The sequence below is a fragment of the Panicum virgatum genome, chromosome 9N (genome assembly GCF_016808335.1).
Source record: "Panicum virgatum strain AP13 chromosome 9N, P.virgatum_v5, whole genome shotgun sequence".
NCBI classification, from domain to species: domain Eukaryota; kingdom Viridiplantae; phylum Streptophyta; class Magnoliopsida; order Poales; family Poaceae; genus Panicum; species Panicum virgatum.
Genome location: NC_053153.1, coordinates 57487209 through 57501375, shown reverse-complemented (window position 1 = coordinate 57501375; position 14167 = coordinate 57487209). Strand labels below are relative to the sequence as shown.

The following is a 14167-nucleotide window of genomic DNA, read 5'->3' as shown; positions in this document are numbered from 1 at the left end:
TTCAATATACCATCTGAAGAATAGCAGTAGTATAATATATAATGTCATGAACAAATCTAGCTGATGCTCTGTTTTTTCAACAAGAGGGGGTGGCGTATGGATATGGTGTCATGCATTGTTAAGGGGCTGACAGTCTCTGTCTGTGCACCCTCTTGCCTATAAATATGTTGTCTATGGCATTACACTGCACTGCACTGCAGGCTAGTTCCAAACCAGGACTGGACGGTGAGAGCGTACGTGGCGCCACTTTTACTGCGACGACGACATGGCTCCTCCAGCTTCCCGCAAGCACCACCACCGCTCCCGGCCTCTCCCTCGCCGCGTGCCGGCGGTCTTGTTGGTCCTCACACTGCTGGCGGCCGCCGCCACGGTGGCGAGCGCGCAGCTGTCGTCGGAGGACTACTACGACGCGTCCTGCCCCGCCGCCCTCCTCACCATCAGGTCCGCCGTGGCGACGGCGGTGCTGCTCGACCGCCGCATGGGGGCCTCCCTCCTCCGGCTCCACTTCCACGACTGCTTCGTGCAGGTAATGATCGATGAAGAGCCATCATATATACATAACTCCACCGATCATCTCCTTGACCGCATATATATGCCCGGCCGGCAGGGCTGCGACGCGTCGGTGCTGCTGGACGACGACACGACGGCGGGCTTCACCGGCGAGAAGGGGGCGGGGCCGAACGCGGGGTCGCTGCGCGGCTTCGACGTCATCGACAACATCAAGATGCTGCTGGAGTTGCTGTGCCCGCAGACCGTCTCCTGCGCCGACATCCTCGCCGTCGCCGCCCGCGACTCCGTCGAACAGGTAAGCCATGCAGCCGCTAGCTACCTACCTGGCTACCTGCTGCTGCTACCTCCTCTCTTCTGCTAGTACGCAATGCAAGAGCATGTATATATCGATCAGCTATAAGTTAAATGAAGGCACGCCTCTATCTGACTTGCAGCATCCCGGTGCAGTGCTTATTAGATAATTTCTTTATTTTTTTACTTGCACTACACAAGTGAGAGAATATGATCGAGCATGATGGATCTGTCAGCTGTGGCCTATCATGGAATTGAACGGACAGTGACGCATGTCTCTAGCTAGCTACTTGCTCACATGTGAAAAATAAAAGAAAACGTCAAAGAGGAAAAGGAGGTTTCATTGTACGCCGGGCCTGTTGGTGCAGCTGGGAGGCCCATCCTGGACGGTTCCCCTGGGCAGGCGGGACGCGACCACGGCGAGCGCGTCCCTGGCCAACAGCGACCTCCCTGGACCCACCGCCAACCTCAACGGCCTTATCAACGCTTTCTCCAAGAAGGGACTCAGCACCACCGACATGATCGCCCTCTCAGGTACGGTACACGCACGATCTGCACATGCATGTTACGCTTGTAAGATGATTGCAATCCTATCGATCTCCCTTTTTTTCTGCATTGTGCAACGCACGTATAGATAGATTCGCAGCAGGCAGGCTAAGATGACGGATGGCACGTCCCATCCTAGATCTTGCATTGCTCGCACTGACTGAATTCGACATGGACGCAGATCATCATCTACAGCTCTGTAGCTAGATAGATCACATGGCATGTCCCGGTAAGAAAAAAATATCTAAAAAACACAGGGAGGATTGAAATCTACACGGCAGCAATGCAAACTAGATCTTGCATCCTCCTTGTCGTCAGGTAGCTATCAAGATTGAAGATTCACAGTAATTAAGCTATAGAGAACACCACTCGATCTCGTCATGATCTTAAGTTCTTATACTGCACACGGCGACATACGTGCACACATCCTATATGTTATGTGTCCTAGCTAGTATATACATTGTATACCAACGGAAACATGATGGCACTAGCTACCAATACATGCATGATGCATCATTGTTCATCTGTATGCACCGACCAATTCAACCTGGTGATCGATGTCGTGCTGTTGTCTCTATTCTCCTCACCACCACCTTTTTGCATTGCTCGCAACCTGACCTGCCAACATTGGACGAGCCCGCGTCACCTACCTATCTACAAGCCCTAGCCACACGTACCTGCGCGATCATCTCGATCGATCACGCGACCGCCCAACCACCAGCTGCGTGCTTTCTTCCGCGGCGCAATCATGCACACGCATGCGACACAGCAAGCAAGGCTTTCCGTCCCTCCATCCATGCCATGATCGCCTCACCGGCCGTCGTCACCACACGCATATATATGTCGTCGCAGGGGCCCACACCGTCGGGCGGGCGCAGTGCAAGAACTGCCGGGCCCGGATCTACAACGACACCGACATCGACGCCGCCTTCGCGGTGTCGCTGCGGGGCAGCTGCCCGGCGCGGGCGGGGGGCGCCGGCGACGGCGCGCTGGAGCCGCTCGACGGGTCGTCGCCGGACGACTTCGACAACGGCTACTTCGGGAACCTGCTCTCCCGGCGGGGGCTGCTGCACTCCGACCAGGCGCTCTTCGGCGGCGGCGCGACGACGGACGGCCTGGTCCGGGCGTACGCGTCCGACGCCGGCCGGTGGGGGAGCGACTTCGCGGCCGCGATGGTCAAGATGGCCAGCATCGGCCCGCTCACCGGCACGGACGGCGAGATCAGGGTCAACTGCCGGAGAGTGAACAACTAAGCAACTCTCGCGATCACATTGATTGCTCGATCGTGGGGGTGGCATAGTGTGTGTGTGTGTGTGTGTGTACATTCAATTTGAAATGGCGTATACGATCATATATGTATATCATATTGTTTATTTATTAACTATAATTCATATACTGCATATTTTATATTATCATGCCCGTTCTACTGATATATCATCAGTTACTTTTTCACGAAACTATAGCACACAAGCCCCGTCTCTCCATGGAGGCCCCAAGCCAAGCACCGCCGCACTCTGTCTTCTATGAAAAGTTTATAGGTGGCCCACGTAACATGCCTGTCTGCACAAAATTTTCAGTCATTTCATTTGATTCCCGCCCCCAATATTTCCTAAACCTAAATCGAAAGCTCTCTGTCTTCTTGCATGCCTTTTCTCGTAGAAGTTTGCTGGTTGAGGAACGGAATCATATGTATTGGGTCAGGGGATGGAGGGCTCACCTTGCCTTCGTGCAGGCCACAACATTAAACCTGGCAACTCTCTTACTATTAGTCTCCAGATAACTCCACAACAATTTTTTTTCAGACTGTCAGATTTTGTTAAAGGCTATTGTGCTGCTTATGGTCCAATTGCCAAACCAGGGCACTGGATGACTGGCCTCTTCTGTTTTAACCAAAATTGCAGAGTTCATCTACATATACATTCAGGACGGGACAGGAACAAAGGAACAAACAATTTGGCAAGACAAGTAACTCAAATGGCAAATCCAAGATACATAAACTATTATGAACCATGTAACCTTCCATGTTATTGATGAACTCAGTTGTACTTCTTGTTGATTGCTCTCCATCCCAACAGATTAGGCAAACTCCTACCATCTTTTTCAAAGAAATAAAAAACCTTCAGGTTTTTATCTTCCATTTGGTCGTCATGATGCATGCATAGGCCATTTACCTTGAAATATTCAGGTTTCATAGTTGGACAGGGGAACCAAATGTTCCCCCACAAAACAGAGTACTTGCGTTCCTGGGCCCAATCACAGTTTTTTTTTTCTTTTCTAATGATCAGGCAGCAACTGACTCTAGGCAAGAAGGGTGCCAACCATGACAGTAACAGCTTCTCCTCTGATTCGGACTCTATGAGCTTCCTCATCCCATTGCAGATAGAGTGTACCAGTCCTTGGAGACGCCTGACAAGTGACAGCACATAGACAAGATGTGTATATTATGATAAGTTCCAATCTGAAGGATGATATCAATGTATCGACTACTTTAAAAGCTTGTCCTCAATACCATGAGGGCTATCATGTTTTCTTTCCCGAGCTTCTTGCCCCAGTAAGGAGCCAAGGAACAGTGTACGCTAGCACATACAGGATCCTGACCAAGGAAAATGGAAAAAAAAACAGGACATCAGAAAAAAAAGAAACTTTGCTTTTTATCAGTGACAATTACATAAGATCCAAAGCAGAGAGGGTTCTTCGATAATCAACTAAAGAAAAAGATAGGGTTGTTCGATGCCATAGTAACTTATTTTGAGTGAGAACTAAGAACTGAGTCGTTTTCCAGGATGTATAGGTGATATAGGTCGAGGCCGTGTCCTAATGTCTGTCAAAAGCACGAATGTAAACTTTAACTGACAACTTGTGTGTGTGTGTGGAGTGTATTTGTAAGGGGTTTTATTCCCTCTTTTCTTTTTTAATACAACAATACACAGCTCTCTATGTTCGAAACAAAATATGGTCATAACTTGTCATGAAATATATAATTATCAATATGATAAAGTTATGAAGGGACTAGTTGACCAGAATCTGTGGATGCTGGATTCCTAATTCAAACATTCATTTTGAAGAGAGGTGAAAGATTTGTTGCAAACTAAGATGCAACATCCCCGAATAACAATATTAGCATGATACAACGCATGTTCATATTGCATTATTACCTCATTTATTCCATATTTTGGGCTGAAGAAACGGGTGACAAAATCATAAATCGATCCTTCACGAGCTGGCCCTGTAACGGCGACACCTCTTCCAGGACACTGGACTAACTCAGCAATGTTAGGACAAACATTATCAACTTCATCATATGAACTAACTTCCACCTGAAAAGGAGAAATTTAGTTTTTCAATATATTCAGTGCAACTGAGGATTAGAAAATAAAGAAAAAACATAAGTATGAGGGTTTGCAGTCGAAACAAGATTTTTAATTATGAAATAAAATGGGGGATTGAATTAGTGGAGGATGAGAGGAATTACAATGAGATCAGAAAAAGCAGAGCCAGTTTGCAGTTCATTCATAACCGAAGCGCCATTTAAAGTATCAGGAATTGGTAATATCTCTGCAGAATTGCACCTTGCCACCGGGATAACAGGAAAATCCAATTATATCATGAACTTAGAACTTGCATCATTCGATACAGTGACTTTCTTAGCTGTTAGACGTTCAGATTTTGCCACGAACTCTATAGCATCACACTCCACAAGGCCAGATGCTATCAAGTAGTGTGCAGCAGCTAATGTTCCATGCCCACAGAGTTCACTCTGCACAATTAACTAAGTAAAGTAAGTTTTCTCTAAAATTGTTATAAAAACAGGCTCTCCATGTATGGAACTATTAGAACCTATGATTGTTTTGGATGTTAGTCTCACATGCTGTTGTCTTAATGGGATACATGACAAGGGAAAAAACTCTTCAGAACATATGAAGACTAGAGGGATATCAAAAGTTGCAAGGCAAACAGAATGTTACAAGGAAGTCGCAAGAGTACTACTCTAAAAAAAAAGAGTTGCAAGAGTACTTATTAACACTACAGCTCCATAACATGTCTCATCAGTCAGAAACTAACATTTTTTAAATAATAATTAGCAAATAAACATATGCATCTCTTGTATAGCCTCTTATAAAGGCCGCCCATAGTGCTGAAAATGACCTCTATATTCTAGATGCATTGAAAACATTCGATCCAGAAATTATTGAATGGGATCGCACAGGAGCATCGCATACCGGTTCCTAGACCAATCAGTAGGGATGCAAGTTAGATAATTTTTGGGTCATTGGGTCAACCCAAAAAGTTGATAAAATGAACTAGAATTGCATTATACGTAAATAGTTTGAGAGAAGAAATGAACTAGAGTAGCATCACATCGTAATTAATTAGCTGACCCAAAAAACACCATTGGGTACCCACTTGCATCCCTACAATCAGACAACATAAAAAAAAAGGCACAATGTTACTCTAGAATACATTCCAATTCTGCCAGTCCTACTACTAACTGCTGTCACAGAGCTACGCATGTATGTGAACGCATGCCATATCGCTTCTCTGTTTCATGACACGGCAGCTCATGTTGCTTGATTCCAGTTCACCCAGTCACCCCAAAGTCAGAGCAAGGAAGTGGAAGATTTGTGACGGCAACAAATCACCTCACGAACCGGAGTGAACCAGCGGATACGGAACTGGGCAGCGCCGGCGCCGGCGGCGACCCCGATGGGACTGGAACGGACCAAGAACGCGGTGATGGGGGTGTTGAACTCTGCCGCCACCGCCTGCATCCACCGCTCGTCCAGAGGCTCTCCTTCGTCGCCGGCGCCATCCTCCAGGAGGCAGACGGCCGCGGAGTTGCCCTTGAACGGCTCGTCCGTGAACGCATCGACCTGCAGAGATCAAGGCGTTGGAGGAACAGAACGAGCTTGCTGGTCGGTGAATGGTGATAGGATAGCGGATCCTTGCGACCGTAGCAAGAAGCAAGGTTGACTGACCACAGCGTATCTGAAGGCTCTCTTCGGCATCTCGTCGAGCACCTGGAGCGCGGATGCGGAGGCGCCGACGTGATACGACAAGAGCCCATCATAATACGTTTAAAGGTCCAATTGGAGCCCATCATCACAATACGATTTAAAGGCCCAAGAAGATATTGATCCAAGAGAGATTAGAGTTACTAATAATTATATGAGATAGAAACTCATTAATACGACATATATATACGAGGGAGGGGCTAGGGGACGAGACACCCTGTGAGCCGCCCCACCTCCCTAGCCACCGCCCCTCCCTCTCTCTCGGCCGCCGCCCTTGCTGTACGTGCGGTGCTAGCACACCGACGCCCGACGTTTCATCCCCGTACGTGTGGACTCTGTCGAGGCGCTGCTGCGACTGCTGCGCTGATCGGCTGCTGGAATCAAGTACGAGGAGCTCGGTTCGTGGGACGTGATCGACTACTTCCTCTACATCGACGGGCGACTTCTTCCGCTGCGCTGCGCGTCTAGTGGTAACGATCAATGATCTTCTACTCGCAAGTATCTTGGGTATATGCGGTAGTGATGCTAGCGTAGCCTACCTGTTTCCCTACAGTGGTACCAGAGCCATATTGCGTATTTTTTGGTCTGGATCATTTGCATATAGGTGATATGTTGTTGTAGTAGATTGGATCTATTACTTTTGTACGGTTTGATTAGATCAATTGGTCATAAGGGGTTAAAACTGGAGCGAGTTGATTGCGCGGCATGTGACAAAAGATTAGTTTGTATTCTTTCTCTGTTATGCATACGACATGTCCCTACCGGCTGGAATCACCATCGGGACTAACTGTGTGCATAAGTCAGCAGATTGGACCAACAGATCGAGGTCATGTGTAGATGCAGTCTTCTCAAGTGCAAAGTTTGCACGGTCAATGTGATTGACCTAGTGAAAATTGAGGCATTATGAATGGCTCGAATTTGAGGTGATGCGATCACTCTGATGAGATTTCATAGGGATTCCATAGATGCGATCTGTGTAATTTCGTGAGGTTTTCAGGGACCGCCGTTGCTTTCTCGTTATAGCGGCTTCCTAAGCGCTACTTTGGTAGAACACGTCGTACGCCTAACTTGTTTTTGCAGGGTGTGATGTGAATGGTATGGCCTCAATGTCATGTGATGATGTTTGTGATGATTTGTGCGGCCTGCGTGTCGCAAGTTAACACAACCGGGTTGAGGTTGCACCATTACTGTATAACGATCTGCATGTCGACTTGTGATGTTTGAATCCTCATGTAATTATTTCACTAGCTATTAGATGTAGTAGCTTAGTATCTTTTCAAGGAGGCTTCAATCATGATGGCGATGATGATCACCACAAGACAGGACGGATGGCAATGGAGGTCACCTTGGAGCCATGGCGATGGAGCCCATTGTGATGCAAGAGGCCATACTATTCACAATATAATATGATTATATGTCTGTGATGTTTATTTTTCTGTCATACTATTCTTTCATGCTTTTACATATGGTGGATGTTTTAATCATGATAGAATAGCTTTCCTCAGAAAATGTTGAGTTCTGATGCCTTTTACCAATAGCTGCACCTATAAATTTTGATCGTTGTGTGGTAGGTTTATCAAAGTAGAGTACCCTCAGCTATCACTTTTGTATAGGGTGGATGTCAGACATTCACAAGCATAGTATTTGTTTACTCATCAAAGCTATCAAAACAGTTTTGGGCTTTAAGGCATAGGGTTGGGGCCGGAGCATTGGATGCCACCTAACAAACAAAAGTCGCATAGAGATGTGATTAGCAATTTGTTGCTTACCTGTATCACTACTTTTCTAGCTGTGATGCTAAAGCTCACTAGGATTTTAGTGATTATGGATCTTGAACCATTATATGTCATTAGAGGGAAGATGACTTTGATATATTAGGTTGTCTTTTGTTAAATCAGTTAATGAAAGTCTTTTACATAAACTTAGTGCTGAAATCTTGCTTTACTTTAATGTTGTAGATCATGTCTGCTAGTAACAATTCCGCTTTCAATTTGCGTTCTGTTCTTGAGAAAGAAAAATTGAATGGAACAAACTTTATTGATTGGTACCGCAACCTGAGAATTGTTCTCAGACAAGAGAAAAAGGAGTATGTTCTTGAGCAGCCATATCCTGATGATCTCCCTGACAATGCAACTGCTGCTGATCGCAGAGCTTATGAGAAGCACTGCAATGACTCACTTGATGTCAGCTGTCTGATGCTCGCCACCATGTCCCCTGATCTGCAGAAGAAGTATGAGCATGCGGATGCTCACACCATGATCGAGGGGCTGCGTGGGATGTTTCAGAACCAAGCCAGGACTGAGAGGTTCAATATCTCAAAGTCCTTGTTTGCGTGCAAGCTGCAAGAAGATAACCCAGTCAGTCCTCATGTGATCAAAATGATTGGTTACATTGAGACTTTGGACAGACTTGGTTCTGAACTTCACCAAGACTTGGCTACTGATGTTATTCTCCAGTCGCTACCGGCGAGCTATGATCCTTTTATCATGAACTTTCAGATGAATGGCTTGGATAAAACATTGAGTGAGTTGCATGAGATGCTAAATACAGCAGAAGAGAGCATTAAGAAGAATCTCAATCATGTGATGATGACTCAGAAGGGGAACAAAAAGAGGAAGCGTTAGACGCCTCCTAATCCCAAAGGTAAAGGCAAGGAAAAGAGTTCATGTGGTGAGTCCTCGGGCTCTAAGCTAAAGCCAGCACCTAAGGCCAAATCTGGCCCTACTTCTGAAGATGAATGCTTCCACTGTCATGAAAAGGGACATTGGTCTAGGAACTGCAAGAAGTACTTGGAAAAAAAGAAGAAGAAGAAGGGAAGTGAGACTTCCACTTCAGGTATAAATATTATAGAAATTAATATTGCATTATCTTCCAGTGAATCATGGGTATTTGATACTGGATTGATGATTCACACTTGCAAATCGTTGCAGGGTCTAAGTGAGACTAGAAGATTTGCAAGAGGCGAGTTGGACGTTCGTGTCGGCAATGGCGCAAAGGTTGCGGTGTTGGCGGTCGGCACCTACCACTTGTCTCTACCCTCCGGATTAGTTTTGGAATTAAATAATTGTTATTGCATTCCTGCTTTGAGCAAGAACATTATTTGTTCTTCATGTTTGGAAGAAGTTGATGATTTTAAGATTGTAATAGAGAACAAACGTTGTTCTATTTTTTGCAATGGTATTTTTTATGCTCATTGTCCATTGGTGAATGGATTATACGTTCTTGATCTTGAGGATAAATCTGTCTGTAACATTAATACTAAGAGGCTTAGACCAAATGATTTGAATTCCACTTTTATTTGGCATTGTCGCTTTGGTCATATAAATGAGAAGCGCATTGAACAACTCCATAAAGATGGATTGTTAAGCTCATTTGATTTTAAATCATTTGGCACATGTGAGTCTTGTTTGCTTGGAAAGATGACCAAAGCGCCTTTCACTGGTCATAGTGAAAGGGCGAGTGACTTATTGGGACTTGTACATATCGATGTATGTGGACCAATGAGCTCAATAGCCAGAGGTGGTTTTTAGTACTTCATTACTTTCACTGATGACTTTAGTAGATATGGCTATATCTACTTAATGAGGCACAAGTCTGAATCGTTTGAAAAGTTCAAAGAATTTCAGAATGAAGTACAAAATCAATTAGGCAAGACAATTAAATTTCTGCGATCTGATCGTGGAGGAGAATATTTGAGCCTTGAATTTGGTGATTATTTGAAGCAATGTGGAATTATTCCGCAGCTAACTCCGCCCGGAACGCATCAATGGAATGGGGTATCCGAACGGAGGAACCGAACCTTGTTGGACATGGTTAGGTCCATGATGAGCCAAGCTGATCTTCCATTGTCATTTTGGGGTTATGCTCTTGAAACTGCTGCGTTCACACTGAATAGGGTTCCAAGTAAGTCTGTTGAGAAGACACCATATGAGATATGGACTGGGAAGCGTCCCGGATTATCTTGTCTCATAGTTTGGGGATGTAAGGCTTATGTCAAACGTTTGATGTCAGATAAGCTCACTCCAAAGTCAGACAAATGCTTCTTTGTGGGGTATCCTAGGGAAACCAAATGATATTATTTTTACAATAAGGCGGAAGGCAAAGTGTTTGTCGCTCGCAATGGTGTTTTCTTAAAAAAGGAGTTTCTCTCAAAAGGATTTAGTGGGAGCAAGGTGCAACTTGAAGAAATTCAGAAAACACCCGAAACTATTTCAGCACCCACTGAAGATCCACGGGATGTGCAAGATGTTGCACAACCCGTAGTTGAGGCAACAGCCCCACGAAGGTCTATAAGGGCACGTCGCGCTACTGACAAGTTCAACCTCCTTATTACGGAGGAGCGCCACGTATTATTGATGGAAAATGATGAGCCCTTGACCTACAAAGAAGCAATGATGGGACCCGACTCCGACAAATGGCTTGAAGCCATGGAATCCGAGTTAAAATCCATGCATGATAATCAAGTTTGGAACTTGGTCGATCAGATTGACAGTGTAAGACCTGTCGACTGTAAGTGGATTTTTAAGAAAAAATTAGACATGGATGGAAATGTTCACATCTATACGGCACGATTGGTGGCGAAAGGTTTCCGACAAATTCAAGGTGTTGACTATGAGGAAACCTTTTCGCCCGTCGCAATGCTAAAGTATGTTTGGATTCTCCTAGCAATTGCCGCATATTATGACTATGAGATATGGCAAATAGATGTCAAAACTGCTTTCCTTAATGGACATCTAAGTGAGGATGTGTATATGACACAGCCTGAAGGTTTTGTCGATCCTAAAAATGCTGGGAAAATATGTAAGCTTCAGAGGTCCATCTATGGATTGAAGCAAACATCTTGGAGTTGGAATATTCGTTTTGATGAAGTAGTCAAAGGGTTTGGCTTCATCAAGAATGAAGATGAGCCTTGTGTTTACAAAAAGGCTAGTGGGAGCGCACTTGTGTTTCTGGTCCTATATGTGGATGACATATTATTGATCGAAAATGATATTCCAATGCTTGAAGCTGTTAAAACCTCATTGAAAAAGAGTTTTTCGATAAAGGATTTAGGAGAGGCGGCTTACATTCTGGGTATTAGGATCTATAGAGATAGATCAAAATGGCTAATTATATTAAGCCAAGACACGTACATTGACAAGATATTGAATCGGTTCAATATGTAAGATTCCAAGAAAGGTTTCTTGCCAATGTCACATGGCATTGCTCTAAGCAAGAGTCAGTGTGCTACGACACCTGATGAGCAAAAGAGGATGAGTACGATTCCTTATGTTTCAGCCATAGGGTCGATCATGTATGCTATGCTTTGCACGCGCCCGATGTTTCCTTTGCTCTAAGTGTTACGAGCAGGTATCAGTCAGATTTCGGTGAAGCTCACTGGACAATTGTAAAGAGTATCTTTAAGTACTTAAGAAGAACTAAGAATATGTTCCTAATATTTGGAGGCGAAGATGAGCTCCTTGTAAAGGGTTACACCGATGCTAATTTTCAAACAGACAAAGATGACTCCAAATCACAATCCGGTTTTGTTTTCTGCCTCAATGGTGGGGCAGTGAGCTGGAAGAGTTCCAAGCAAGATACGGTGGCTGATTCGACGACAGAGGTCGAGTATATTGCAGCTTCCGAAGCTGCAAAAGAAGCTGTTTGGATCAGAAAGTTTGTTTTTGACTTGGGTGTTGTTCCTAGTGCGTCCAGTCCAGTGGACCTCTATTGTGATAATAGTGGTGCCGTTGCACGAGCAAAGGAGCCTAGAACAACTAAGAAGTCCAGACATATACTGCGGAAGTATCACCTCATCCGTAACTTTGTTGAGAGAGGTGATGTGAAGGTTTGCAAGGTGCACATGGATTCAAATGTTGCTGATCCGTTGACGAAACCTCTCCCACAACCAAAGCATGAGCCGCACATGAGATCTATGGGTATTAGATACTTACATCAGTAATTCTAGTGTGCATGGGAGATTTTTGTGTCATGAGTATGTTTGTGTAATGATGAATAATTATTATTTGTTCCATGGATGATTATTTTACATTGATTATCAAGTACGTGACTTGTTCGTGAAACTCTTTGTTGACAATGATATGATTCTAAATTATCCCTAGTTTATGTCGTTATGTGGGACAACAACGACGTTGAGACTAGCACATGCATTAATTGATGATCATGTTTCACGGATCATGGATATGGAGATATCGGATTAATGATGTGGACACATGTTGGTGAACATGGTGTTGGATTGACCCACTCCAAGACAATGTCGGGATTGTTATTTTGTATGTGCCATCAGTTGTTCTTGAGTGTTGTACCTACTGGATCCTTAGACCTGAGATCGACATTGTTTCTCACTGTGTGTAGTGGTGCATCTTGGGGCTGCTAAACGCTACTCCGTAACTGGGTAGTTACAAAAATAGCTTACAGGTGTGTCATGAAACATGGAATGGGATGTGAGCAGATCAAGGTGGAATTTGCCCCTCCTAGATAACAGGAGAGATATCTCTAGCCCCTCGAGATAGTTGGATTTGAAAGTGCATGGCCATGCCAAAGTGATTAAAGAGTTAATCATTATGACTAAAGGTTAGTTATTAATAGAATTCACTATTAGATCGAGAGAATGGTCGAGCTATCACAAAGGTGGCACGCATCTCGCCTTGAGCTTGACTGGTATCGTGTGGCAAAGGGATCGGTGTATGAGTATATCTAAGGTTCGGCCCATATGATCTTTATGTGTATTTGTGAGTCACTATGCCCTGCTAGGTGCCGCTATTGACTTGTGATTCGAAAATGATTTCCGATCACGACCACCTACACAGGAACCTAACGGGTCACATACTTAAGGGGTTTGGAATGTTGGAAAGCTTGCCTGTATGATTGTCTCTAGTGCAAGTGGGAGATTGTTGGTGATATGCCCAAGAGCCCATCATCACAATACGATTTAAAGACCCAAGAGGATATTGATCCAAGAGGAATTAGGGTTACTAATGGGCATATGAGATAGAAGTTCATTAATACGATCTATATATACGAGGGAGGGGCTAGGGGGCGAGACACCCTGTGAGCCGCCCACCTCCCTAGCCGCCGCCCCTCCCTCTCTCTCGGCCGCCGCCCTTGCTGTGCGTGCGGTGCTAGCACACCGACGCCCGGCGTTTCATTCCCGTACGTGTGGACTCCGTGGAGGCGCTGCTGCGACTGCTGCGCTGATCGCCTGCTGGGATCAAGTACGAAGAGCTCGGTTCGTGTGACGTGATCGACTACTTCCTCTACATCGACGCGCGACTTCTTCCGCTGCGCTGCGCGTCTAGTGGTAACGATCTATGATCTTCTACTCGTAAGTATCTTGGATATATGCAGTAGTGATGCTAGCGTAGCCTACCCGTTTCACGCCGAGTAGGAGCCAACGAAGTGACAGGCAGGAGGCGGCTACCATAACCGTGGATTTTGATTGTTGGATATAAGTTGTATGGGATTTCTCGGTCAACAGCACATGCTTTTGATCCTTTGAACTATTGTTGGACCCTTGTTTCGTTGGACATTTGCACTTTCGACGAAACTAGCACGCCAAGCTCTTGATATTACTTATGGGCGAACTTATAGTCAGCTGATACCATTCCTTATGGTGAAATCTATTTATCTATTCATCTGTATTTGGGTATTCGACTCGGCACATGTACTCGTATTTTCTAGATTTATTTCAGATATTAAATTTATCCTTCCAGTGGCAAACCATGTGGCAATCAACAGTGAGATGTTTATGGTAACTTTTTTAATCTTAAGATTTGTAAGCTCAACGCTCATAAAATTTCATGCATGTA

General features: G+C 44.9%; 1 protein-coding gene and 1 pseudogene across 1 annotated transcript; one reads left to right on the top strand and one right to left on the bottom strand.

Moving 5' to 3' along the window:
- The first annotated feature begins 182 nt into the window (after positions 1-182).
- On the top strand, positions 183-2749 carry LOC120692926 (peroxidase 70-like). The gene is made up of 4 exons (XM_039976311.1): positions 183-526; positions 608-805; positions 1170-1335; positions 2200-2749. Exons 1-4 carry the CDS (start codon positions 266-268, stop codon positions 2598-2600), a joined length of 1026 nt encoding a protein of 341 aa, XP_039832245.1. The 5' UTR covers positions 183-265; the 3' UTR covers positions 2601-2749.
- A 414-nt stretch (positions 2750-3163) lies between these two features.
- On the bottom strand, positions 3164-13900 carry LOC120693222 (annotated as a pseudogene).
- Between the last annotated feature and the right edge of the window lie 267 nt (positions 13901-14167).